Source organism: Saccopteryx bilineata, chromosome 5 (genome assembly GCF_036850765.1).
Source record: "Saccopteryx bilineata isolate mSacBil1 chromosome 5, mSacBil1_pri_phased_curated, whole genome shotgun sequence".
Lineage (NCBI taxonomy): Eukaryota > Metazoa > Chordata > Mammalia > Chiroptera > Emballonuridae > Saccopteryx > Saccopteryx bilineata.
In genome coordinates, this window is record NC_089494.1 from 153622863 (window position 1) to 153648909 (window position 26047).

At 41.9% G+C, this 26047-nt stretch overlaps 1 protein-coding gene and 1 pseudogene across 1 annotated transcript in view; one reads left to right on the forward strand and one right to left on the reverse strand.

Moving 5' to 3' along the window:
- USP6NL (USP6 N-terminal like) overlaps positions 1-26047 on the reverse strand; it is a 251180-nt gene that overhangs the window by 204962 nt on the left and 20171 nt on the right. Inside the window, exon 2 of the mRNA XM_066280282.1 lies at positions 14668-14754. Within this exon, the coding sequence (XP_066136379.1) occupies positions 14668-14671 (4 nt within the window). The 5' untranslated portion in view covers positions 14672-14754. The remainder of the gene's footprint in view (positions 1-14667; positions 14755-26047) is intronic.
- On the forward strand, positions 20207-22435 carry LOC136337998 (required for excision 1-B domain-containing protein-like; annotated as a pseudogene).

Genomic DNA, 26047 nt, shown 5'->3' on the forward strand with positions numbered 1-26047 from the left:
GAGCGATTGTCCCCTTTTGGCAGCAGGCTCATCCTCGACGTCTCGACGTGGAGGACAGGCTGCTCAGATGGGAGGCCAAGCCAGCCAGGCAGGGCCATCATTTGAATTCCTAGGCCTCGCAGACGACTGATGCGGCCCGGACTCGGAGACCCTCATTACTCTCTCTGAGCCATGAGTGATGTTACAGGTAGCGGGTAAGTCCATCTCATTTCTTGTGGACACGGGGGCTACTTTCTCTGTATTGCCTTCATACTCTGGACTTCTAGTTCCCTCACAGGTCTCGGTTATGGGAGTGAGTGGGACCCTTTCTTCTCCTCTTCGCACACCACCTCTGACATGCAGTTTGGACGGAATCCCCTTTTCACACTCGTTCTCAGTCATGCCATCGTGCCCTGTACCCCTTCTGGGTCGAGACATTCTACACAGTCTCGGAGCCACTATCCAGCTAACAGCATCTTCCCACTTACTCCTACCACTCCTGACTAAAGACTCTCCCACTACCACAGATCACCCTAACCCGGTCACCACCTCCTCCACCCTAGAAGCTCAACAGCTGCCAGAGGGCACCACCTCCCAGAAAGCAGAGCTGATTGCCCTCAGGCAGGCACTCACTCTGGCCCAGGGAAAACGCATAACTATATATACTGACTCTAAATACACTTTTCTTATCACCCACAACCATTCTGCCCTCTGGAAGGAAAGGGGCTTCCTCACTACCAGGGGCTCCCCCATAATCAAAGCTAACCTCATTTCTAAACTTTTGCAAGCATAACAGCTACCCACTGAGGTGGCTGTGGTACATTGTAGGGGCCATCAAACCCCTCAAGACCCAGTGGCCTTGGGAAATGCTCGGGCCAATGCAGCGGCTCGAAACCTCACCCTGGGAGCCTCCCCATCTCCTCTCATATTTCTCTCCACCTCCTTGAAACCTCCCTACACTCCTGAGGAAGAATAGACCCTCCTCAGAAAGGGTGGAGACCTGTGCAACCAGGGATGGATATTTCTCGGAGATAGAACTGCCTTACCAAAAGAACAGGCTGAAACTCTCCTTTCTGATATCCACTGTTCCTTACACGTAGGGCCAAAAGCTCTCTATCGGTTCTTACAACCACTCTTTTTCTTCCCAGGCCTCCAGCAGACTATTGAAAAGGTACACGCAGCATGTGCTGTCTGTTCCAAAACCTCTACACAAGGGGGACTCTGCCCTCGCTTCCCTACTCATCAGCTGAGGGGGCACGTGCCAGGCCAGGATTGGTAGATTGACTTCACTCATATGCCCCCTCACAAAAAACTCCGTTATCTCTTAACTTTTGTTGATACCTTTTCAGGATGGATAGAAGCCTTTCCAACTTCTCGAGAAACAGCAGACACCGTTGCCTCCATTCTCGTTGAAAACATCATCCTGCGGTTTGGACTGCCGACTACCATCCAGTCAGACAACGGCCCGGCCTTCACTGCCCAAATAGTCCAGCAGGTTGCCACCTCTCTCAACAGCACCTGGAATCTCCACATACCCTATCACCCTCAATCATCGGGTAAGGTGGAAAGGGCCCATGGCATCCTGAAGAGTCAGCTAACTAAACTTTCCATTGAGACCAGGCTCTCCTGGCCAAACCTCCTCCCCCTGGCACTCACCAGAATCAGGGCAACCCCGCGAAACCCCGCAGGACTCAGCCCCTTTGAGCTGGTTTACAGTAGACCATTCCTAATCAATCACAGCTTACCTGTCAACCCCCCTCCTCTTGCCACATAGTCCTCACCTTTCTGTCTTTACTTCGCCATCTTCTCAGGGAACACGTGGAGCATACCCTTCCTCCCATAGGGGGTCCAGATGAAACACAACCAGCGGTCCCCCTCCAACCAGGAGACAGCGTTCTTCTAAGGGAGCTCCAGCCTGGCTCCCTACAGCCCAGATGGACGGGACCCCATACGGTAATACTGACTACTTCTACTGCAGCTAAGCTCCTAGGACAAACACCTTGGTATCATGTCTCTCGCCTCAAACTTGCTCCCATACAGGATTGTTGGGAGTCAGAACCACTGGGCCTTACTTGTCTGTGGCTCACCAAAAAATTGGGCCATGCAGACCCTCCTGTTGCTCCTGTCCCTCCCACCAGGAACCTGCCACCAGAGTGAGCTGAAGCAGGGAGCAATGCTGTTCAGTAAGACTGGCCTGATAAAAGAAGCTTCAATCTGAACTGTCTGCAAGAAAAATTAAGCAAAAATCTCTCCTCCTACAACCTGCTTAACTCCTAATAGCAGCCACCTATTCTTACCTGGGCTGCCCCTATCCTACCTAAATCTTCTTCTAATTATCAGCGTATAACTCATATTCGCCTCTCTTTTTTTTTTTAATTCTTACAGAACCACACCAGCGAAGTTTCTCAACTCCTGGCCAAACAGATGTTCCTCCGGACACCCCTCAAAACCACCACCTTCCGATCTCCCCCTCCCCACGACGCCCCTATTCAGCAGGAAGTAGCCAGACGAATAAGCGGCGCCCCTTATTAACACAAAAAGATCGGAATGTAAGGTTGGTGGATAGAGGGATGGTCACGTGGGGAACCTAGGTCCGCGAACTTTGGCTAGGACCGCCCACAGCCAAGCGCGCCAAAAGAAACTTCCTAGGAATCCTTGGGAAAAAAGCGACTGACTGTCAGCCAGTGAGATTTTACTACGTCATATTAGCCCGACTTCCCTAGAGGGATCCCTTTTTTTAAATTTACCCACACGGTCTCTCCGTGTGCGATTTTCCTGACCATCTTCCAGGCCAGTGAGTCTCGTCCGAGGAACGCTCTGCACTGAATAAAACCTTTTGAACTTACCACACTTGGTGGCTCCGAGCCCTGTTCCTTCCTTCTCGGCGGGGAAAAATACCTTAAAAACAATATTTTAATCTCATACTTTGAATAATATTCCAAATTAATTTTCTAGCTTTCATTTTCATTATGCCTTTACACAATAATTAAATTTTTAAGAGTCATATAATTATGGATGGTAAGTACCCTGATGTTTCACATTAAAATATAATATAACCCATAAATATCTAAAACCTAAGGAGATTCAGAATCTTGATATGTTCATTCCTTCTATTAGGTAGAGAAAATTTACTGGAACAAAGACAAAAGAGGTACCAGGTTATGAGAAAGGCTAAAGTTTTGTGAAGCAATCTCAATTTATATATGAAGAACAGCTGGTTTATTGTTAGAAAACAATAATGCCATACCTTATACCTTCACAGTATTTGTTCAAAAACATGATGAGATTATTGTCAACAAAATCCAAAACAGGAATTGTGCAAAAAGGAATTTCTCAATAAAAACCAAATTTCTCATGTCAAACTTATCTCATATTCTATATTTCATTGCCATTTTTCTCTTGCATTTGCAATAAAAGCAAAACAGAAACTAGTAAAGCAGAACAATAAATCCTGTTCTTACACAAGAGGTTTAGAATCCTGTTCCAATTAAAGAAGTGGGAATTTTTTCAGTTAAAGAACTAAATGGGAAGGAAATCTAGGGATCACTCTGCAGTCTTTCTTTCTTTTCCAAATGAACTTTCTAAAGGAAAGCCCCCAAACCACTCACACATGGTAGGACAGATCTCATTGGAGGGCCCTCAGATGATCTAAACCCAAGGGATACTCTCTCTATAAAAGAACTAGTCTGCATTCTTCAAAAACACCTAAAAGAAAGATTAAAAAAAAAAATCTGAGGGCCCTGGCTGGTTGGCTCAGCGGAAGAGCGTTGGCCTAGCGTGCGGGGGACCCAGGTTTGATTCCCGGCCAGGGCACATAGGAGAAGCGCCCATTTGCTTCTCCACCCCCCTTCTTCCTCTCTGTCTCTCTCTTCCCCTCCCACAGCCAAGGCTCCATTGGAGCAGGGATGGCCTGGGTGCTGGGGATGGCTCCTTGGCCTCTGCCCCAGGCGCTAGAGTGGCTCTGGTCGCGGCAGAGCATCGCCCCCTGGTGGGCAGAGCGTAGCCCCTGGTGGGCGTGCCGGGTGGATCCTGGTCGGGTGCATGCGGGAGTCTGTCTGACTGTCTCTCCCCGTTTCCAGCTTCAGAAAAATACAAAAAAAAAAAAAAAATCTGAGGAGCTTTTCCAGATCAGAAGACAACTATTTGCAATGCGTGAATCTTGACAACTATTTGCAATGCGTGAATATCTCTCAGTTGGATACTGTTCTGTAGGGGTGAAACTGCTCTAAAGGACATCATTGGAGAAACTGTCAAAGTGGGAAAAGGACTGTAGACAAGATAAGCATGACTTACCTATTTAATAGTTTCACTGCAGTTACATAAGAGAATATCCTGTTCTTTAGAGCTACACACTGAAATACAAAATGGGTAGAGGAGGAACATGGAAATGCAACCTAGTCTCAAACGGTTCCAAAATAAATAATATGTACTTTTCCAAAATACATATTCATAATTTAAAAAAATGAATTGATCCTATTGAAAAAATAAAGTTGGACTGTTAGCAGGAAATAGAATTTCATGATATCAGAGGTAGGCTTTTACCTGGTGAAAAGATACACACTAATCAAAGAAAAAAAATACTTAAGAATAAAAACTGCAGATTTAGACACTTTCTTTCATCAGTATGCAGCTCAGCACTGAGCATTACAATTATATCCATATTTTCCAGTGAGACTAAAAGCTCTGTTTACCTCACATTTCAAGGGAAAAAGTAATGACTCCACTTTTATTACATAAATCAAACATTTTAAGTAGTTTTCTTAAGTACAGAGATACTTTTAGTAAGGAATCATTTGGATCCAAGTTCCTTTTAAAAAAGTGAGTTTGGGTACCCAGAAAGTTGGGGTGGGTTTTTTTTTCTTCCTGGGCAAAGTTCCCCATAAATAGGTACAAAGTTCCTATAAACGCTCTATAGTTGATTTTGAAAAAAATCACAATGGCCCCATTCCTTCCATGTCTAGGCAAAGACAGGATCTTTCCTTACCCAAAGGAGACTCTAATAGCCACGAAGATTTCCTCTGACTTAGCAGTAAGGAAACCCTCCTTTACATAGCTTCTAGGTTACTTCTTCCACCAGAAACTAGATTTCTGATAATCAAGCATGCCAATAAAATACATCTTAACAGTATGAACCAATCATTTAGCATAGAAACTTGTGCTGCTGCAGTTAAAACACATTCAGGCACGTTTGAAAACCAAATTAAGATTTTGTTGTGCCATAATTATCACAAGTAAACAAATTTGCAATGTTCTTCCAACACTAGTAATACAGATATTGATCGACTTACGACCTATGCAACTAACGACCATTCGACTTTATGATCACAATTGCTAGCCACGACTGCTCCGCGTCTGGCAGCGCAAGCGTGCCCAGCTGAGCGTACGACAGTGCGGACCAGCTTCCGGCAGCACTACCATCTCTGCGTGCACCATTTCAACTGTTATCCCAGACTCGGTACAGCAATTGGATATTTTTCATCAATCCCCTCCCAAGATGTCTACCAAGAGGAAATTTCTTTGCAAATATTAAACTAGTTGTACTGGTAATGCAGTGTTTTACTTAAACCTGACGAATGTAAAAATAAGAAACAAAATGGTGTAGAGATGATACAAATGGCATAAAATGAACAAAAAAATTATGATATATAATAATGAAAAATTATAAAATATGACTTAAAGATTTTTATAACATCACTTCACAGTACTGTACATACAGCCTACTCAACTTATGATCAAATCATGTTACAACCAGTCTGTCGGAACCAATCGTGGTCGTAAGTCGAGTGCACTAGCTGTACCTAGTTCCGCTTTCCTAATACAGAACACATTACACTTATCTAAATCTACATATCATATAAAGAAAATAACAAAGTTATTGCCTATGGAAAATCCATAAGACCAACTATGTTAAGTTTACATAAAAACTTAATACATGTATATATATTTGTTTTTTCAAATTTACCTTGTTATAGTTAAGCAAATATAGTCTACCTTACTTTTCATTGTGAGAACATAAGGGGGACATGTTTAAGAAGTCAAGCCACATATGAAATTGATAAGTGAGTAGCAAAGCCAACCAAGATCTCTGAGACTCCAAGAACTTAAAGAAAATTACCACTGAACAACTGACTCTTTTAGAATGGAATTTTAAAGTTCCCAATAAGAATAGTGTATCATAAAACTACAATAAAGAGATCATTTTAAGAACCTTGGTTAGTGCTATAGTAAAATACTTTAATTGAAGTTGACTTATATACCAATTTTATCTATATTATACATTATATTATAGATCTAAGAGAAAAATGTTAATGACAGACCCACAAAAGCTACATAAATAATGTGGCTTTTAAACAATAATAGCATAATACTAGGTAAATGGTTAGAAATTTTAAGATTTAACTAACAAAAGTAATTTATAAGCATTGCTGAGTTTACATTGATAATAATACAGTAATTTACATTTGTACAAAAAATTTAAATGACTTTTTTTTTTTTTTTTTTTTGTATTTTTCTGAAGCTGGAAACGGGGAGAGACAGTCAGACAGACTCCCGCATGCGCCCGACCGGGATCTACCCGGCACGCCCACCAGGGGCGAGGCTCTGCCCACCAGGGGGCGATGCTCTGCCCCTCCGGGGCGTCGCTCTGCCGCGACCAGAGCCACTCTAGCGCCTGGGGCAGAGGCCAAGGACCCATCCCCAGCGCCCGGGCCATCTTTGCTCCAATGGAGCCTTGGCTGCAGGAGGGGAAGAGAGGGACAGAGAGGAAGGAGGGGGGTGGGGGTGGAGAAGCAAATGGGCGCTTCTCCTGTGTGCCCTGGCCGGGAATCGAACCCGGGTCCCCCGCACGCCAGGCCGACGCTCTACCGCTGAGCCAACCGGCCAGGGCAAAAGAAAACTTGACAATTTCACAGAAAATGTTTTGCTTAATTACAAATCAATTTCTTTTATATTAATAGATGATAGAGATAGATAGATAGATAGATACAGGGGTGGGGGGCTGTGTGAGAGAGAATCAAATGGACAAAATATAAAAAATTGGTAAATCTGGATAAAAAGTATATGGGAAATATTTTTGGATAATAGTTTTACAACTCTTGTCAGTTTGAAAGATATAAAATGGAAAGATATAAAATAATGCAAATCATCTCCTAACAAGAACTTAAAATACTATAACTGAATATACTCTAAATGCAACATTAGGCCCTGGCCGATTGGCTCAGTGGATAGAGCATCGGCCCGGCTTAGGGACATCTCAGGTTCAATCCTCAGGGCACCCATGAGAAGCAACCATCTGCTTCACTCCCTTTTCCTCTCCCCTTTCTCCCTCTCCTCCCTTCTCGCAGCCATCAGCTCAATTGGTTCAAACATCAGCCCTGGGTGCTGAGGATAGTTCAGTGAGTTCAAGCATTGACCTCCAGAAGGGGCTGCTGGGTAGATCCTGGTTGGACCACATGTGGGAGTCTGTCTCAATATCTCCCCCCTCCCCTCACTTTAAAAAAAATTCTACATAAAATTCACATTTAATTCCCCATACTATCAAACTAAGAATTACTTTACTGTAGGAAGTGGTCAAAAAAGGAGATAAATTAGCTAAAAGTGAAGTATATTCCATTTTAAATGGTCAGTATTAAGGCAAAGAAATTGATCTAGGAAATTTTCTGAGAAGCAATTTTGCTGGCATTATTTATCACCTTACCTATACTTTATTGCTGCCCGGTTCTGATAGGTTATACACAGTGATTATCAACAGGGACTGTAAGACACTCTAACTGGCCCCTGCTATGGAATGGCAGTAGGGTCCCCCAATAACTGACAATCATACATTCCCAATCCATCCCCATTAAGAAAAACTGAGTATATATTCAATTTAAGAATAGTTGACATTTAAATTTTTATATTCTAAAATCTAAATTTATCAAACATAAATGAGTCTGAACAAATAGATACATGTCCTTGTTTTATTCCACATGGGGATTTCTTCCAAGATTATGTTAAATGCAGATACACCAGTTTTTAAAATACAATTCAACTTAAATTTTCTTTAACTTCTTCCCAACTTCTGAGGTACACAGCTATTCAATAAAAAAAAGTGTGTATGTATGTATATATATATATGCACCACTGTCCTAGAGAGACATTTTAGCCCTTGCTTAGGGAAAGTCTTGTATTAGTCTTCTATTACTTGTTAGAGTATTTTTCTATTTGGAAGACGCAGAAAAATCTTTCCACCACCATGAAGGGAGTTAGCAGTCTACTAAATTATTTATAACATTACATGCTCTAACAAATGTTAAAACAAACTGTTCTTCATTTCAGCATGAACTCTCAGTCTGTTACTCCAGTGAATGAAGATATTTACTCCTCCTCTACTGGAAAGTCACAAATATACACTGCCTTTACATTTTCCTCAGATCAATAAGAAATGTTTCATATATAGAAGTGACCTCAAAAAACTCACTCCATTATTTAAGCCAAAGGATCAAACACTCCAACATAAAAGATTCATGACTGGACTGCCCAGTCAGAAGAGAATTAACATCCAGAAACATTCTCTTAGGAAGCATGTCATGTATTACTTATAGAACAAAACTTTCTTGAAGAAAGTAAAATAAAATACAGAAGAAAAGATTAAAATTATAAAAAGCAAATAGGCTTTACTTTTTTTTAACTTAAAACTTGCAAAAAGAAAACTTCCATAAGTAGTGCCTTAAATAATCACTTTTGGGTTTTGGTGTTTTTATTTATTTTTTAAAACATATTCCACCAAAAAGAGCTAAACATGGTTTGGCATCATATGAACTACTCTTATTATAGTCTCTATTAAAAATCTAAGAGATCCACTTCAATCAAATTATAGCCACGTTTAAATGCAACATTATTCAATCTTTAACAACTAATAAAACAGAATTTTGAATATATCTGATAAATGCTGAGCATTGCAAAATATGCAAATGCAGAAAAGCAATAAAATTTAAGTAAAGAAAATTAAAAGGCTTTCTGTGGATTGTAATAAAGTTAACAATTCATGCCTGGCCAGTGGTGGCACAGTGGATATGAGCATCAACAGGAATGCTGAGGTCGTCAGTTCAAAATCCTAGGCTTGGCCCTGGCCGGTTGGCTCAGCGGTAGAGCATCGGCCTAGCGTGCGGAGAACCCGGGTTCGATTCCCGGCCAGGGCACATAGGAGAAGCGCCCATTTGCTTCTCCACCCCTCCACCACGCCTTCCTCTCTGTCTCTCTCTTCCCCTCCCGCAGCCAAGGCTCCATTGGAGCAAGGACGGCCCGGGCGCTGGGGATGGTTCTGTGGCCTCTGCCTCAGGCGCTAGAGTGGCTCTGGTCGCAACATGGCGACGCCCAGGATGGGCAGAGCATCGCCCCCTGGTGGGCAGAGCGTCGCCCCATGGTGGGCATGCCGGGTGGATCCCGGTCGGGCGCATGCGGGAGTCTGTCTGACTGTCTCTCCCTGTTTCCAGCTTCAGAAAAATGCAAAAAAAAAAGAAAAAAAGAAAAAAAAATCCTAGGCTTGCTGGCCAGGTCAAGGTATATATGACAAGCAGTCAATGAACAACTAAAGAGAAGCAACTATGAGTTGATTGTTTTTGTTCCTCCCCCTACTCCTGTAAAATCAATAAATAAAGTCCTTTTTTTTAAGTTGACAATTCACACTGAAATGCACAACATTATAGTAGCATCATATAATACATTTCCATGAGATATTCAGTCTCAGAATTTACAAAGATCTAGACTAAACACTGAAAACCATCTAAAAGCATTTGACAAATTCTCTAGACCTCATTGTAGGGTATCCCAAATAGTGTTTCAGGGTATGCAGGGAAACTGATCCCCTCAGCTTTCAGGGCAGTTGGGCACCAATGGCAGCCTGGCCTGAGGTGTCAGGGCCAGTTGCCTCCAAGCCCCAAACAGCTCCATCAGTTTACCCCACATGTACAACTGTAATCATGTCCTATGCAGTTCATGGCATCAGAAGGGTTAGGAAATCCTGGGAAAATAAATGCACCCAGACATACAAATATCCAGCCTTTCTTCTACTCTCTAGAGAAATACTGAAAAAAATTTTAGTTACCCATCATTCTCACCCAAATCTAGGTTTGGAAATTCTATCTAGACATTAATAATGTATCTTCTTATTTTTTAAATATTGCTTCTCAAATATTTGTTTAAGAAACAGGAACTCTGATATATTCAGTTCCCACCCCCTGAAAACTGCACCATAACATAACCACTACAACATCCCTTCACCTAGAGTTACATAGTCTACTAAACAAAGGATGAGTTCTATCTAGGTAAAATGATCAAATTGGCAAGAACAAGAAAGGGAACTCTAAGTCCATATCAAAAGTAGCCTGAAAAGAGCTGAAAACTAAGAACAAAGCTAGGAGGCAAATACGGCTTGCACCTGATCTTTTTAATTTACATCTAACAAAAACGTCTATTTGTCAGAGTAATTTTTCCAAAATAAAATCTTAAAATGCTTTCCTAATTGAAATCCTTATATAGTTCCTTAAGCTCTACAGGCTAAATTCCAAACTTCCTGGAATGTATATGGCCTGGCCTTCCCTATTTCTATACTCCAGAATGTTCAACTGCTTGGTAACACCTACATGTAGCCAAACCTTCATGCCTCTCTAACACTGCTCCACCTATTCAGAATGCTTCATCCTTTGTTCTCCTCCTATCTCTCTCTCTCCAGGAAATAGCTCCAATTTCACCTACAAATATGGAATAGCTACCACATACTAAGGGCATTACCTAGGAGCACTCAAACCTATGCACTATTTATTGAGCACCATTAAGTGCCAGGAATACTGTTTAGCACTAGGAATTACCTGCAGCCTGTGCCTCAAGGAACTTACACGATTGAACAGGCAGATGACTTTAATACAGTCTGAGAGGCACTGGAATGAGGCCAGCAGAGTGCTATGGAGAAGAAGTGCGATGGGGCTCGCCCAACAGGGGAAGTGGTAGAAGGGTGACAGAGGAACTCTAGGAACTAAGGAACTAAGCAAAAACTGATTTTTTTAAAAAATCTTAAATGTGAAGACTTTTTAACAGCAGTGGTTAAACTCCCAATGGCATTTTTCTTTCTTTGTGGCTCCCCTGTCTTCACAAAAAACACAGAGCAATTCCATATAAAACATAAAAACAAGTCACCAAAATGACATACCTATGCCCCAAAACATGTTAAACATCTCTAAGGAATAGAAATCTGACAGGAACTAAAAGTGTGAACCAACCTGAAACCAGAAGGTCTGCTGGACTCTAGGCCCCAAAGCAGGAAAAGGCAGCAGGAAGCTGAGATCTTACAGAGTAACTGTAAATACAAGGGTTCCCTGTGAAGCAGGATTAGTAGTCCAGGACAAGGGTAGCACTTCTCCTTGCTCATGAAAATAGATTGAAAAAGACTTCTGCTAATTGCACTGAGGTTACAGCTTAGAAAGCTGCTGACCTAATGCCAGCTAACTCAGTGACTGAGTCTGTGACATCCCCAAAGTCACCATGGGGCCGGGCTCCTGATCCACTAACACAAGACCTGATTCTGATTCGGGAACTCCAAAGCCAGACAAGAGGCAACTGCATGTGCCAGCAGGGAAAATCCCAAAAAGAGACAGACAGAGAGGGAGAGAAACATAAGAAAAAGAAAAAAAATTGCCGTAAGAATGTGCCTGCAAAATTACAGAGCATAAAGAAAACACCAATACTATCAACAACCACAACAAAAATTCACTGGAGATAAAATAAAAAAATAATCCAGGGATCTAAAAAAAGACTCATAATGAGATAAGGAACAACAAAAAGAACCAGAAAATTTTAAAATCAAAACAAGCAAAGATGACAAAAGAACTCATAGATATAAAAAGGAACCAATTAAAAAATCTTGCAGCCTGACCAGGTGGGAGCGCAGTGGAAAGAGCATCAGACTAGAACAGTTGCTGAGGACCCAGATTCGAAACTCTGAGGTCGCTGGCTTGAGCACGGGCTTGTCAGCTTGAAAGCAGGGTAACAGCTTGAGCGTGGGGTCATGGACGTGACCCCATGGTCACTGGCTTGATCCCAAATGTCACTGACTTGAAGCCCAAGGTTGCTGGCTTGAGCAAGGGGTCATTGGCTAGGCTGGAGCCCCTGGCTCAAGGCACATATGAGAAGTAATCAATGAACAACTAAGGTGCTGTAACTATGATTTGATGCTTCTCATCTCTCTCCCTTCCTGTCTGTCCCTTTCTCTTTCCATCTCTCACTTTTTCTCTCTCCCTCTCTCTCTTCCTCTCTCACGCTGCAAAATAATTTTTAAAAATCTTGCAAATAAAACGCACCTATTGTAATTTGAAAATAAAAATTTATAATGGTTCAGAAGCTATTATCCTCTGCGTTCCTCCCCACAAGGCTCTGAGTTCTTAGGGGCAAGACACTATTAAGACACTGAGCTTCAGAAAGGAGACACAAGACACCTGCCTTCCAAAAACTCCTCATCTGTAACAGTGATCCAAACAGAACATTAACTAATAATTAAAATTCTGCAGCACACCAAAAAATATATTTTTGCTGATCTCACAAAATAAAATAGGTAAAATTTATATTTATTTATACCAGACGGCTATTGTTATATTGGCTGTTATTTTTTTTATTTGACAATCAAAGAGGAAAGAGTTCAGTGCCCCTAACTAGTCAGGTATTGCATGTTTTAAAAGTTCTTGCCACATACTGGTTGAAATACTACACATTCTCCCAAAACTGCATATGAATGGAGCTGAAATAACAGAAGTTGCTTTTCTCATTTTGTATTTGAACTCATCTAGCAACTATCTTTTTTCATTCAAAGTACACCACTGAAAAGTCTAAAGAAATCAAAGACTACCTCTTGCTATATTATTCTTAGTAAAAAGCACTCAAAGATTTCACAATCACAACAGCTTAGTTTTCATTTATCTATTGCCTAATTTTTTTTATTTATTTATTTTTTTTTTACAGAGACAGAGAGAGTCAGAGTGAGGGATAGATAGGGACAGGCAGACAGGAACAAAGAGAGATGAGAAGCATCAATCATCAGTTTTTCATTGCGACACCTTAGTTGTTCATTGATTGCTTTCTCATATGTGCCTTGACCGTGGGCCTTCAGCAGACCGAGTAACCCCTTGCTCGAGCCAGTGACCTTGGGTCCAAGCTGGTGAGCTTTTGCTCAAACCAGATGAGCCCATGCTCAAGCTGGCGTCCTCGGGGTCTCGAACCTGGGTCCTCCGCATCCCAATCCGACGCTCTATCCACTGCACCACCGCCTGGTCAGGCTATTGCCTAATTATTTAAATTGTTGATAAGAAAAGGTACTCTGGTCATATGAAAGTAAATACAAGGTTTGGCAAAAGTAGGTTTACAGATGTGAGTCCACAAAACACAGTTTATTCTTGTATTATTTTTAATTATTCTACTATTTTTCATACAAACAACTGTAAACCTACTTTTATCCCATCCCATATAATCAATACAAATATATGAAAAACTTTAAACTCCCTAGTATTATAATAATAAGGAAATGCTCACTCCATCCCGAAATTTTCATAATCAAGCTGTACTTTTTAAAATATATGAAAGCTATCATGGTGTTATGGCAGGGTAAAATCTCAACTCTTTTCTTACTCTCTAAAAGTACATAATTAACACAAAACAGTAAAATCCAGTTTTCTTGTTCACAAGCAGAAATGGATAGAAATAACAGAAAACATTACCTATAACTATGATGATAAAATCTATATCAAATTTTGTAAGTCTACAGAATAGACTTAGTTCTTTGTTCTATCAAAGACATTGATAAAGAGAACTTTCTTATTCTTTAAAAAAAATTTTTTTTGCTTAAATATAATATCAACCCGTGTCATTCAATGATCAAATTTCACACAGTAAAATATCTGCTGATTGGCCCTGGCCGGTTGGCTCAGCGGTAGAGCATCGGCCTGGCGTGCGGGGGACCCGGGTTCGATTCCCGGCCAGGGCACATAGGAGAAGCGCCCATTTGCTTCTCCACACCCCCCTCCTTCCTCTCTGTCTCTCTCTTCCCCTCCCACAGCCAAGGCTCCATTGGAGCAAAGATGGCCCGGGCGCTGGGGATGGCTCCTTGGCCTCTGCCCCAGGCGCTAGAGTGGCTCTGGTGGCAGCAGAGCGACGCCCCAGAGGGGCAGAGCATTGCCCCCTGGTGGGCAGAGCGTCGCCCCTGGTGGGTGTGCTGGGTGGATCCCGGTCGGGCGCATGCGGGAGTCTGTCTGACTGTCTCTCCCCGTTTCCAGCTTCAGAAAAATACAAAAAAAAAAAAATTGGAAAAAAAAAAAATCTGCTGATTAAGGTCAAGCACAATTTTCCCTCTTTATATATCTAATGAGTCATTTTCCAATAGCTAGTCAATAGAAAATTTTAGATGAGAGAACTACATAAATCAGTGAAGAAGCTAATGACATGGATTTCTTTACCACATCTAACTTCTTAGAATAGATCAAACACTAGAAAATATCTCCTTCTTTAAAGAGACAAGTGCACAGTAATGGGCTAAAACAGATTATCCAGTCTTTTGGATGAAATGACATAATTCCAATTTGTCCAATAACAATTTTTTTTCTCTTTTTAAGTACAACCTTGCAAATGCTCCAGAGATGGCTGAAATGAAATAAAGGAAGGGACACTTACTCATGACTGGAAATGTCTCTGTATGTCGTCCCAATCAGCTATTAAATCAAAATCTGCTGGCCAAGGTTTCTCGGAGGAATACATGTCCTAGTAAAAAATCAAAGAGGAAGAAGTCATATTTTGTAAAGGTATTTAAAGTTAAGTTTTCTAAACAGATATGAAAATAATTTAGTTTCAAACTTCTCATTTCCAAAGAATCCCTTGGTGTCATCCTAATATAAAAAATTATCATGATCCAGTTCATATTTTCCTTTTTCTGTAAGAGGATACCTCAAAAGTATATAAAATGTATAATTACCACACAGAAACTTATTAAGGTGTTCTTTGTCTTAATATTAAACATAATATTAACCGATGTTACTAAAAATGTATATTCCCTCCACCATTACCAAATAAATAAGTCACAGAAAGAAAACACTCCAAAGGTAAACACAGCATACCTGCTCAATTTATTTTGACTGCATATAAATGATTTATATACACTACCAAATAAGATCACCAAAGTTATTGCTATAGATATTTTCTAAAAATGGGCATTTTCCTCACTATAAAAGTAACATGGTTTCATCGATTTTAAAAATTGGAAACAACAGCAAAGTAGAAAAAAAATTCTATCACAACATCTACCCAATAATTTGGGGCATATGTCTTTTCAACGCATTTTTTGTAAGTATTTCTTATATAGAATTTATAAACAGTACATACAAAAGTTTGTATATATTTAGTTCTTTTCACTTGAGTATAACATAAAGCATCATCCTGTATTAGTATAAACATAAACTTAACCCTTTGCTAAAATTTACATATAAGTCTCTTTTCTTGAGTAATGTACATTTTTTTTTTTTTTTTTTTTGTATTTTTCTGAAGTTGGAAACGGGAGAGACAGTCAGACAGACTCCCGCATGCGCCCGACCGGGATCCACCCAGCACGCCCACCAGGGGACAACGCTCAGCCGCAACCAGAGCCATTCTAACGCCTGAGGCAGAGGCCATGGAGCCATCCTCAGCCACCTTCGCTCCAATGGAGCCTTGGCTGAGGGAGGGGAAGAGAGAGACAGAGAGGAAGGAGAGGGGGAGGGGTGGAGAAGCAGATGGGCGCTTCTCCTGTGGGCCCTGGCCGGGAATCGAACCCGGGACTTCTGCACGCCAGGCCGACACTCTACCACTGAGCCAACCGGCCAGGGCGACTGATGTACTTTTAAATGAGGCATAAATTAATACTAATGCTATATTTAAATATGCCAATGGATGCATAAATACCTCCCCAAACCTAATACATGAAATTCCACAGATAAGAGCAGATTAGATACAAAATTTACACTTGTTTTACCTAATGCTTCCTTCATCAACTGATAAGCTACCTCCTGCAATCAATTAAGAAAATAGAATATAAAGCGTCCGACCTGGAAATGCTGAGGTTGCCGGTTCAAAACCCTGGGCTTGCCTGGTCAAGGCACATATGGGAGTTGATGCTTCCAGCTCCTCCCCTCATCTCTCTCTGTCTCTCCTCTCTCTCTCTCTCTCTCTCTCTCTCTCTGTCTCTGTCTCTCCCTCTCCTCTCTAAAATGAATAAATAAAAAATTTAAAAAAAAAAGAAAATAGAATAATACTAAAGACCTCTGCTTCTAAAAGAGATTAAAGTTGGGATAAACTTTTTGAAGACTACTTGCCCCATTTATATATTTTACTCACCTATGTAATATATATGGAGAAACATAAACTTACACACTGACAATCAGAATGCACAGTATGGCTCATATACTGTAATTAGCAGTGGCATATAATCATAATGTTGCCATGTAATCACCTGACCCCCATCCCTCGTGCTTTCTTCTTTATCTAGATACTACTAAATGATTTTCATTTCCAGATAACCCAATTTTCTGCAGGAAATGAGAAGTTACATGAAAAAATCTAAAACACATAATCTACAGGTTAGTTTCAAAATACATGATGAGCTTCTCACTACTAATACACGCTCTGCATGGTGCTTCACTGGGTCTGTTAAATTATATGCCCTCCCAGGAACTATGAGTTTGAATACGCTTGGCCCCTCAGCATGCTGAATGCTGATATTGGAAGGCAATCCCATGTTACAAATACACAAAATAAACAAAATGTTCACCCAGGAGTCCGTTTACTCACACTTGTACAGTCTAATCTCTTTGTCCAGGAGTGCTTCTTTTTGTTCACATTTAGATCAGAGTTTTTTGTCTTAAACTTAAAACTCCAAAATAGCAACATCAAAGCACTTTGTACTAAGTAATGCCCCTTTCCTACCAATAATCATAAGTTGCCAATAAATACTTATTCATGGATTGAAGTTCCTAAAATATCAAGAGTTTTTTCAGCACTAAAAATAATAAACTCAAAAATGTTGGGGTAATAAAACTTATAAACACTGGATTTATAACTTTACCACCTGAGGTGATAAATGTACTTTAAAAATACATGACAATGCCTGACCAGTAGTGGGGCAGTAGACAGAGCATCAACCTGGGATGCGGAAGTCCCAGGTTCAAAACCCCAAGGTCGCCAGCTCAAGTATGGGTTCAACTGGTTTGAGCGCAGGCTCATCAGCATGAGTGCTGGGTCTCCAGCTTGAGCATGGGATCATCAACATGATCCCATGGTCACTGACATGAGTCCAATGTCATTGGCTTGAGCAAGGGTCACTAGCTCAGCTTGAGTCCCTCCAATCAAGGCACATTATGAGAAGCAATCAATGAACAACTATAGTGATGCAGATACAAATTGATGCTTCTCATCTCTCTCCCTTTCTATCTCCCCCTACACCCCAAAAAATAAAAATAAAAATATATGACAATGCATAAATTGAAATTAATGTAAAATAGCCCCTGACTGGTTGGCTCATTGGTAGAGCACTGATCTGGCGTGTTGAAAGTCCCATGTTCAATTCCCGGTTAGGGCACATAGAAGTGACCATCTGCTTCTCCTCCCCTTCCCCCTTCCCTATCTCTCTTTCTCTCTCTCTTCCCCTCGCAGCCATGGCTCAATTGATTCAAGCACCTCAGCCCCACATGTGCAGGATGGCTCTGTGGAGCTTCCACCTCAGGTGCTAAAAAACAGTTTGGTTGTGAGCACTGATCTGCCCAAGATAGGCAGAGCACTGGCCCCAGATGGGGGTCACTAGGTGGATTCCAATAGGGGCATGTGGAGGAGTCTGTCTTTCTATCTCCCCTCCTCTCACTTAAATTTTAAAAAAAGGAAAAGAAATTAATGTAAAATGTCATAGAGTTACTCTTAGACATATTTTTATTTTTTTTTATAACTAAAGTCATTTGTTCAAGATTCTTTATGCTAATCACAGCTTTGAAATGTAGATTCTCCCATTTACTTTCAAAGTGGGTAGCCTAACAATTCTTTTAAGCAACTACACAGTTCAGTGACACATAAGAAAATTTTCGCATTCCCTTTCTCTGCCCCTAAATGCTATCCCTTCCCACTAAACAAACAGGAAGAAAAAAAAGAAATCTTACTTGCTTGTTTAGATAACATTTAAGAGAGAAAAAGTAATTTGTCTTGAATCCACAATTTCACAGGAAAAGTAAATTGGGTATTTCTGCAAAATCTAGCCTTTAAACACATTTTCCAGGAACTTGAGCCACTGCCATTTATTCTCATTCTCATATTCTTCTTACTCACTTATAACTCTAATAAAGGTTCTTTCAAGTAACTCTTTCAACTTTTGTGACAAAACTTGATATGCACAAATGGTAAGGCCACAGCAGGCCTAAGGACACCCAAACTGACCGGGAACTCAGGGCCTAGGTAAGAGGAAAACAAGCTCTACCGCACCCTTTTCATTACTGCAGCACTGAACACAGCCTGACAGGGATTTCAACCACTTCTAGACAACTAAGACCTCTGAAAGTATCTAGACGAATTTCTGATTTTTATAACATCTGATAATCTATTCTAAAATTAGCTCAGCAGAGCCAATTTTATTATAAAATTTAAATTTAATAAAATTATAAATCAAAACATATGGCATCACATTCTCTTGTTTCTAAAAAAATTCTTTCAGAAAATCAAATTAACATTAACTTATTCCACTGTACAATAACTTCTCTGTAAAAAAAAAAATACACGAAGAACTCCAATCTCCACAAACAGCTCCATATTTTTACTCTCATCACAAATTAAAATATTAAAAAACCAAATTTAATCTTGAAGACATAAAGCTAAGTGAAATAAGCCAGTCATAATGGGACAAATACTCTATGACTCCAACATATGCAGTACCTAAAGAAGTCTAATTCACAAGGACAGGTGGGAAAGAGTAGTTGCCAGGGACTTGGGGAGGTGAGAATGGGGAGTTAGTGTTTAATGGGTACAGAGATTCAGTTTGGGAAGATGGAAAAAGTTCTGGAGATGGACCGTAATAGTAGTAAATCAATGTGAATGTACTTAATGCCACTGAACTGTACACTTAAAAATAGTTAAAATGGTAAATTTTATGTATATTTTACCACAATGAAGAATACAAATACAAAACAATAAATCAAATTTATCTATGGTTCCAAAAAAGTAAGTAAATCCTAAAGTAACAGATATTGGTTACAAAGAATTTTTATGTTTTTATTAATATTTTTATAATTTAACATACTTAAATTCTTTTGGAGAATAAGGAAGACAAAATAATGAATTCTTTCTCATAATTTTTAACTTTTTTTTTCTTCTTCCTTTCCAATTGAGAGGAGGAGAGACAGAGAGACAGACTCCTATGTCTGGAATCCATCTGGCAACCTCCATCTGTGGCCGATGCCCTGCTCATCTGGGGCCATGCTCTCAACTGAGCCATTTTCAGTGCCTGAGGCAGAGGCTCCATGAAGCCACCTTCACTGCCTGCAGCCAATGAGCTCAAATCAATCAAGCCACAGCTGCAGGAAGGGGTGAGGAAGAGAGAGAGAGAGAGAAAGAGAGGGAGGGAGGGAAAGAAAGAGGGAGGGAGGGAGGAAGGGAGGGAGGGAAGTGGAGAAGCAGATGATCGTTTCTCCTGTGTGCCCTGACTGGGAATAAACCCAGGGCATCCATACACCAGGCCAACACTCTACACCACTGAGCAAACCAGCCCGGCAATTTTTTAACTTCATAATCAGTTTCTTCCTGAGGAACTTCTAGCACTCTGTGTTATGAACTTTTCAATTTTTATCATTCAAGATAAGAACATCTTCAACTAAAATTAAAGCTATCAGAGATGTGTTTCAGAGATCCTGTGTCCAAATGGCTTATGAACCCTCGTTACATAACATATAAAAATGCTTGATAAAGTATAAGAATTATCCTTTTAAATGCATAGCAAACCTCACAGAAACTCAAAGACAAAGAACTTTAAAAATAAGTAAATAGCACAGAGTGGAATATACAGGCAATGATGCCAGCAACTGAGACATCAGACAGTCTCTCATAACCAAGCTACACTATCCAAGACTGTACCGGCTAGCCACATGTAGCTATTTAATTTTAAATTAATTAGTTATGTAAAATTTTTAATTCAGTTCCTTTCTCAAATTAATGTGGCTATCAATATGATCTCCCATGCTACCAGACCACAGTGCACGAGGTGACCCAGGCCTTCACCACCGCGTCGCGGGAGGTACTGGCAGTGGAAGCCGAGCTGGCTGGCCCCAGAGCGCAGCCACTGCTCGCGAGCCACGTGTGCAGTTTACAGCAGCTGGAGCAGACACGTCTGGCCACGGTGAGGCCCTGCCCCCAGCCACTGTTCCTATTCCAAGCCTAGTCTCTTCTACGGCGGCCTGCTGGGCCCACTCTGTACTACTTGGGCAAAAGGCCAGAAGATTCGGTCCCCCAAATCCCAGATCCTGCTGCTTCCTACCCCACCTCAATCTTCCACTAAGGCTTCATTTGAGATTCTCTGGCCTCCTAATTTCCACCTGTCTCCCGAGACTTAAGAGGAGATGTTAGGCCCAGAACATGTCTATCCATCCCAGGCCTTGTCCCGGTATAACGCTGTCCTGGATGACCCACTCTCCTCCACAACGCTCCTTCCCTCTTCTGGCTCTTCTAATGCTGCAGGTCTAGTCCTCAATCTCCTGCTTACAGGGAAGCAGGATGGGTTTTCAAGTACGTCCCCTCTGAGTGACCCTAGTCTAGGTTCTAGGCTACTCTGCCTCTCCAGCCAATCCTGGCTGAGATACACTGTTTCCAGGCTAAATCCGCACAAAGCCACGCCCATATCACACTCTACACTGGGATTCCCAGGCCACTGACACTTCTGGCATCCCAATCCCAGTCAGGGTTTTAGGCCGACTTCCACCCTGGGCCTATAGCGCCGTCTCATCCCTGGAGACCATGAGGCCCCACCTACTCTGCCCCTGCAACCAATACCTAGCTGACTGCTAGTCTCATGCCAGGCCATCTTGTGGCCTACCCAAAGCTCTGCACTGACTCTAGGACAGGGGTCTCAAACTCGCGGCCCCCGGGCCGCATGCAGCCCACCGAACAATTTTGTGTGGCCCGCAGACTAATTCACGAAGTTCAGAATATTTTGGATAAAATTAAGTAAGCCCAGGGGCCTACTTGTATTTTTCATTTCTCTAGCATCCTAGCTAGATATTAGCTTAGTTAACAGCAGTTGTGATGCGAACTACAGTTTCTGGTCGTTTTGTGACACTGAGTAAACTGCATGTACGATTGTGCTTGTTGTACTGATTTTTTTTTGTTTTTAACTGCAGTGAGAAAAGTGTTGCGTAACAGTTGCCTTTTGTAGACCTAGTGCGGCCCACATGCTGAGTTGAGTTTGAGACCCCTGCTCTAGGACTTGCCTACTCTTCCCTCTCTTCTGGAGTACTTCTAAAGTGAGTCCCAAGCTCTTCCCGCTTAAAGCACCACCCTAGCCCCTCCCTGCTATGGTCCTCCCACCTTTGCTGCCTTTCTGGGTGTTACTTCCTCCCTGATTATGTGTAGGAGGGCAGCAGCCTCTGCCTGCTGTGATATTCCCCCTACTGCCCCTGGACACCCCCCCCCCATATCAGGTGGCCCTGCTGCAAACTGATGGGGGCACCAGAGCTGACAAGGCAGGAGGACACCTTACAGCTGCACCAGCTGAAGATAAAGTGAGTGCCTCTTCCCAGTGGACTGGCCATGCTAGATTTGTACATGGGCCAGGCATACACTCCTAGAGAGGTGTGTCCTGGGGGACCCTTCTGGACCTGCACATAACCTGTAGTCCACACTTGGTGGCTCCCAGATACCTCACTGTTCATTTCTGGGACAGCTACATATCTCAGACACACCAATTCTGTTCACATGGCTGGACTTGGAGCTTGGACACAGTCCCCAAGCTCCAGCAAGCACACTCCTGCACATTCCTGCCCTCACTCCCCAAAGCACACACATACACACCCCCTCAACGTCTGCCACAGTGACATTATATATACATTCTCCTGATCATAAACACCCACCCAAGATGGCCTTCTCTGCCCACTGTGACCTACAGGACCACCTCTGCCCCAAGCACCCACATGGTCCCCCTGGCTGCTAACGCTGCCTGGGAGCTTGGTGGCAGGCAGGAGGGCCCAGGGCTTGCCACAGCCCCTTCAGAGCTGCATAGTGGAGGCTAATTTGCCCCATCTGGATTTTATTTATAGTTCCCATCTGCTCTTATAGGGTAATTAAAACCATGGAAGCCATCAGCGAGGTTCTCCAGGACCTCAGGTTTGATGCAGATTCTGCTGCTGAGTGCCGGTGACTCCCCAGGGACCCACTGAGGGAGATGGGAAATGAGTCAGGTGGTGCACAGCTCTGATTGCTAGCTGGCTGGGGTCAGGCCCAACCGGGCTGTTGGCCCTCCTGGAAATCGCCACACCTCCCACAATAAAGAACCCTTCATCTGTAAAAAAAATAAAAATAAAAAAAATAAAAATGTGGCTAACAGTTGCTATATTAACACAGATGTGTAATATTTCCAGTATTACAGAAAATTCTATTGGCCAATGCTGAAGAGCTTTCAGTGTTAACAGTTTGTATAGGACAGAGCCAAACCTTTATGCTATATAATACTGGAGGTCAGACTACAGATAAGCACATAAAGCCTGGTACCTGAAGGACTAGATCTTCCATAAATAAAATAAACTATGAAAATATAAATACCCTAAAGGGAGGCTATAAGGAAAATTCTCCCAAGTATAGGTTTATTTGTGTTTGGGAGGGAAAAGGGAGTATTCCCTAGAAATCTGTAACCAAACCAACCTTCACACAGACTTCCAGTTCAAATGATCAAACTACTTGTGTTGTGAAATCTTAAGCCTAGAAATTAAGTGGCCACGGGTTGACAGTGTCCTCAATTGCAAATTTCCTCAGGGAGAAAGCAGAGTTAACTCAGGTCTCATAAGAATTTCCACAGATAAAGTTATAGTAAAAGTGAGCTCAAAAATTTAAACTATTTCTAATAAGCAAGATTCAACAGAAATAAGTAAATCAAAAATTATTATTAAAATAGAACAGCAATGTTTCAAATTACAATATAAAATGAAAACTATGAACAAAAAAGAAGGCAATAGATTTGAAAAAGAATCAAGTAAAAAGCAGGATAACTAAAATTAAACCTAATGGACAATTAGATACTGCTAAAGAGAGTAGAATTAATGAACTAGATCATATAGCTGAAATTATCCAGAATGCAACACAGTAAAATATAAAGGAGGATTAAGACATTAAAAATCAATTAAAACAGCTAATATGTATCTATAATGTAGTTATAGAACAAGAACATGACAAATGAGGGAGAGACAATGTGAAAAGAGAAGTGCTAAGAATTTCCTGAATTGATGAAAGATACTAATATATAGATTCCAGTTTGGCAAATTCCAAGTATAAATAAAAACAAAAGGGCACCTACAGACATCACAGTGAAACTGCAAAATATCAATAATGAAGAGTTCTTAAAAGTAACCAGAAACAAAAGACAACTGCTTACAAAGGAACAATTACACTTGACACCTCACTGATCTACTGCAACAATGGAAGACAGAAGAAACCGAAAAGCATCTTCAGAGTTCTAAGAGAAAATAACAGTTAAGCTATAATTAAGTACCTAACTAAGCTAAACCATTTTTTTAAGAAAAATTATAAAGAAAATTTCAAAGGAAAATCGAGGGAATATACTACAAACAGGTCCTCACGAAGAATGCTTCTAAAACTACAGTTCACAAAAATGGAAAAAGATGCCAAACAGTCTGAAATATGAGAAAGGGTAGTAAGAAAATTATAAGGTCAGAGATGGTGGAGTAGACAGGAGTTGCACTCACCTCCTTCAAGGATCACATCAAAATTACAACTAAATTATAGAACAATCAACCTTAATCATCTGAAGAGTAGCTGAACAGAAGTCCTATAGCTAATGATATAAAGAAGCCACATCAAGAATGGTGGGAGGGGCAGAGACAGAAAGTGGCTGGGCCAACATTCACATAGGGCAGTGGACAATCTGGAAGGATATCTCAGCTGCAGAAGTATCTCTGAGGAGTGAGGTCTCAGTCCCATGCAGGACTCTCCAATCCAGAGTACCAGGCGGGGAGCCTACATAACATCTGACTTTGAAAATCAGTGAGGATTTCATACTGGGGGAAGATGGAAGGCTGCTGGAAACCAAGGGTTCCCCAGCCCAGAGCACCAGTGCCAGGAAGAGGAGCCCATATAACATCTGGCTGTGAAAATCAGTGGGTTTGGTCTGCCTGAGAGGAGATGGAAGGCTGCTGGAAACCCAGACATCCTCTTAAAAGACCAATGCATAAACTCTCACTCACAGGCACTCACCCTGGGCTCTAACAAAAGGACAATGGCTCAAGGAGTGCCAGAGTGACACAAGCAAAGATTGAGTTGCATGACTCCAAGGTGAGGGCTAGAGGAACAGCAGCCTAGATCCCTCTGTTAAGTCCTCTAACCACATGGTCCACAGTGCCATCTTTCCTGGATTCCACCATATTTTTACCACATGGAATTAGCCTGGGGAGCTCCACTAGCTCCACTCTGATGAGTCCCTAAGGCCCTACCCTGACCAGCTTGCTCATGGCCTGAGGATCCCTCAGCAGAAGCTACCAGCCTGGGTCTACATTGCAGTCAGTCTTAAAAAAACTCTTGAGGAATTCTGGTCAAGCCTGGAATATGCCAGAGACACACAGGGAGACATGGAATTGTCTGGCTTCAGGTTGAGAGCCATCTTCCTGAATGGCCAACAGGCACCACCTTTCCTCTGTTAAAACCTCCCTCCATAAGGCCAAATTTTAATCTGCTTTAGCCTGGTGAACTCTACTAGATTGAACCTGATGACTCTGCCTCACCCAAAGATCCTCAGCTCCCAGGTGGTGACAGTTGGGCTTGGTGAACCCTGAGATTTTTGCTAAGTGGCCTCAGACCCAGCACTAGTACTCAGTTTAAAATTATATTGGAAAAAAGAAAGAAACTATACTGACCTGGTGGACACCACTCACACTTACCTGGCAACCCTCCGAAAACCTGCTTCATGCAACTTGCATACTGTCCAAGGCCCTTTCAGTGGCTTAGTCTAACAGAGAACCAACAGGTGGCAGCAAGCCTCAGGGTGCCTTGGGTCTACTGATGACCTTCAGCAGGCCCAGCACTGATGGGTGCCAACCTTGGATCGCAACTTGGTCCCTCCCACAAGTACTCAAGCCCAGCAGAGGCAGCTACTAACTGTGGATCGCTTTGTAGCTCCTAACTGGTAGCCCAAGACTAGTCAAAGGCAGCATCTGCACCAGAGTCCCTCCGAAGAGGCCCCAGAACCAATAAAATCAGGTACTGGTTTCAGACCTCAACAGGGCAACACCGGATTAGCTTAGCTACATAAGTGGCACACCCAAAGGGAGGTCACAACAGGCTAGGGAAAATTCCACTTTGTAGAGTCAGCCTCATATACTATGGTTAAGGCCATTTCTCACTGCCAGCCAGCCTGAAGGTCAACCCCACCCGAAGGCATGCCAACAGCAATCACGGCTCAACTACAACAGGAGGGAACACATAACACACAAAAAGAAGCCACTCTTGGAACACCTGGCTCAAGTGATCAGGGAGACTGTTCAACTGGGCCCCAAAGGACATCTACTATAGAAGTCTACCTAACATAGATTGGGAGAAAAACCTTCTCTACCTAATTTAAAACAAACAAACAAAACAGGCACCAAATTAGGGATACAAAAAATTCCCAAATGAAAAAAAAGGGGTTTGATTCCTGGTCAGGGCACACAGAAAAAGCAACCATCTACTTTTCTACCCCTTCTCCATCTTTCTCTCTCTCTCTCTCTCTCTCTCCTCCCCTCCTGCAAACATGGCTTGGTTTGAGCATCCCAGGTGCTGAGGTTGGCTCCATGTTCAGTGC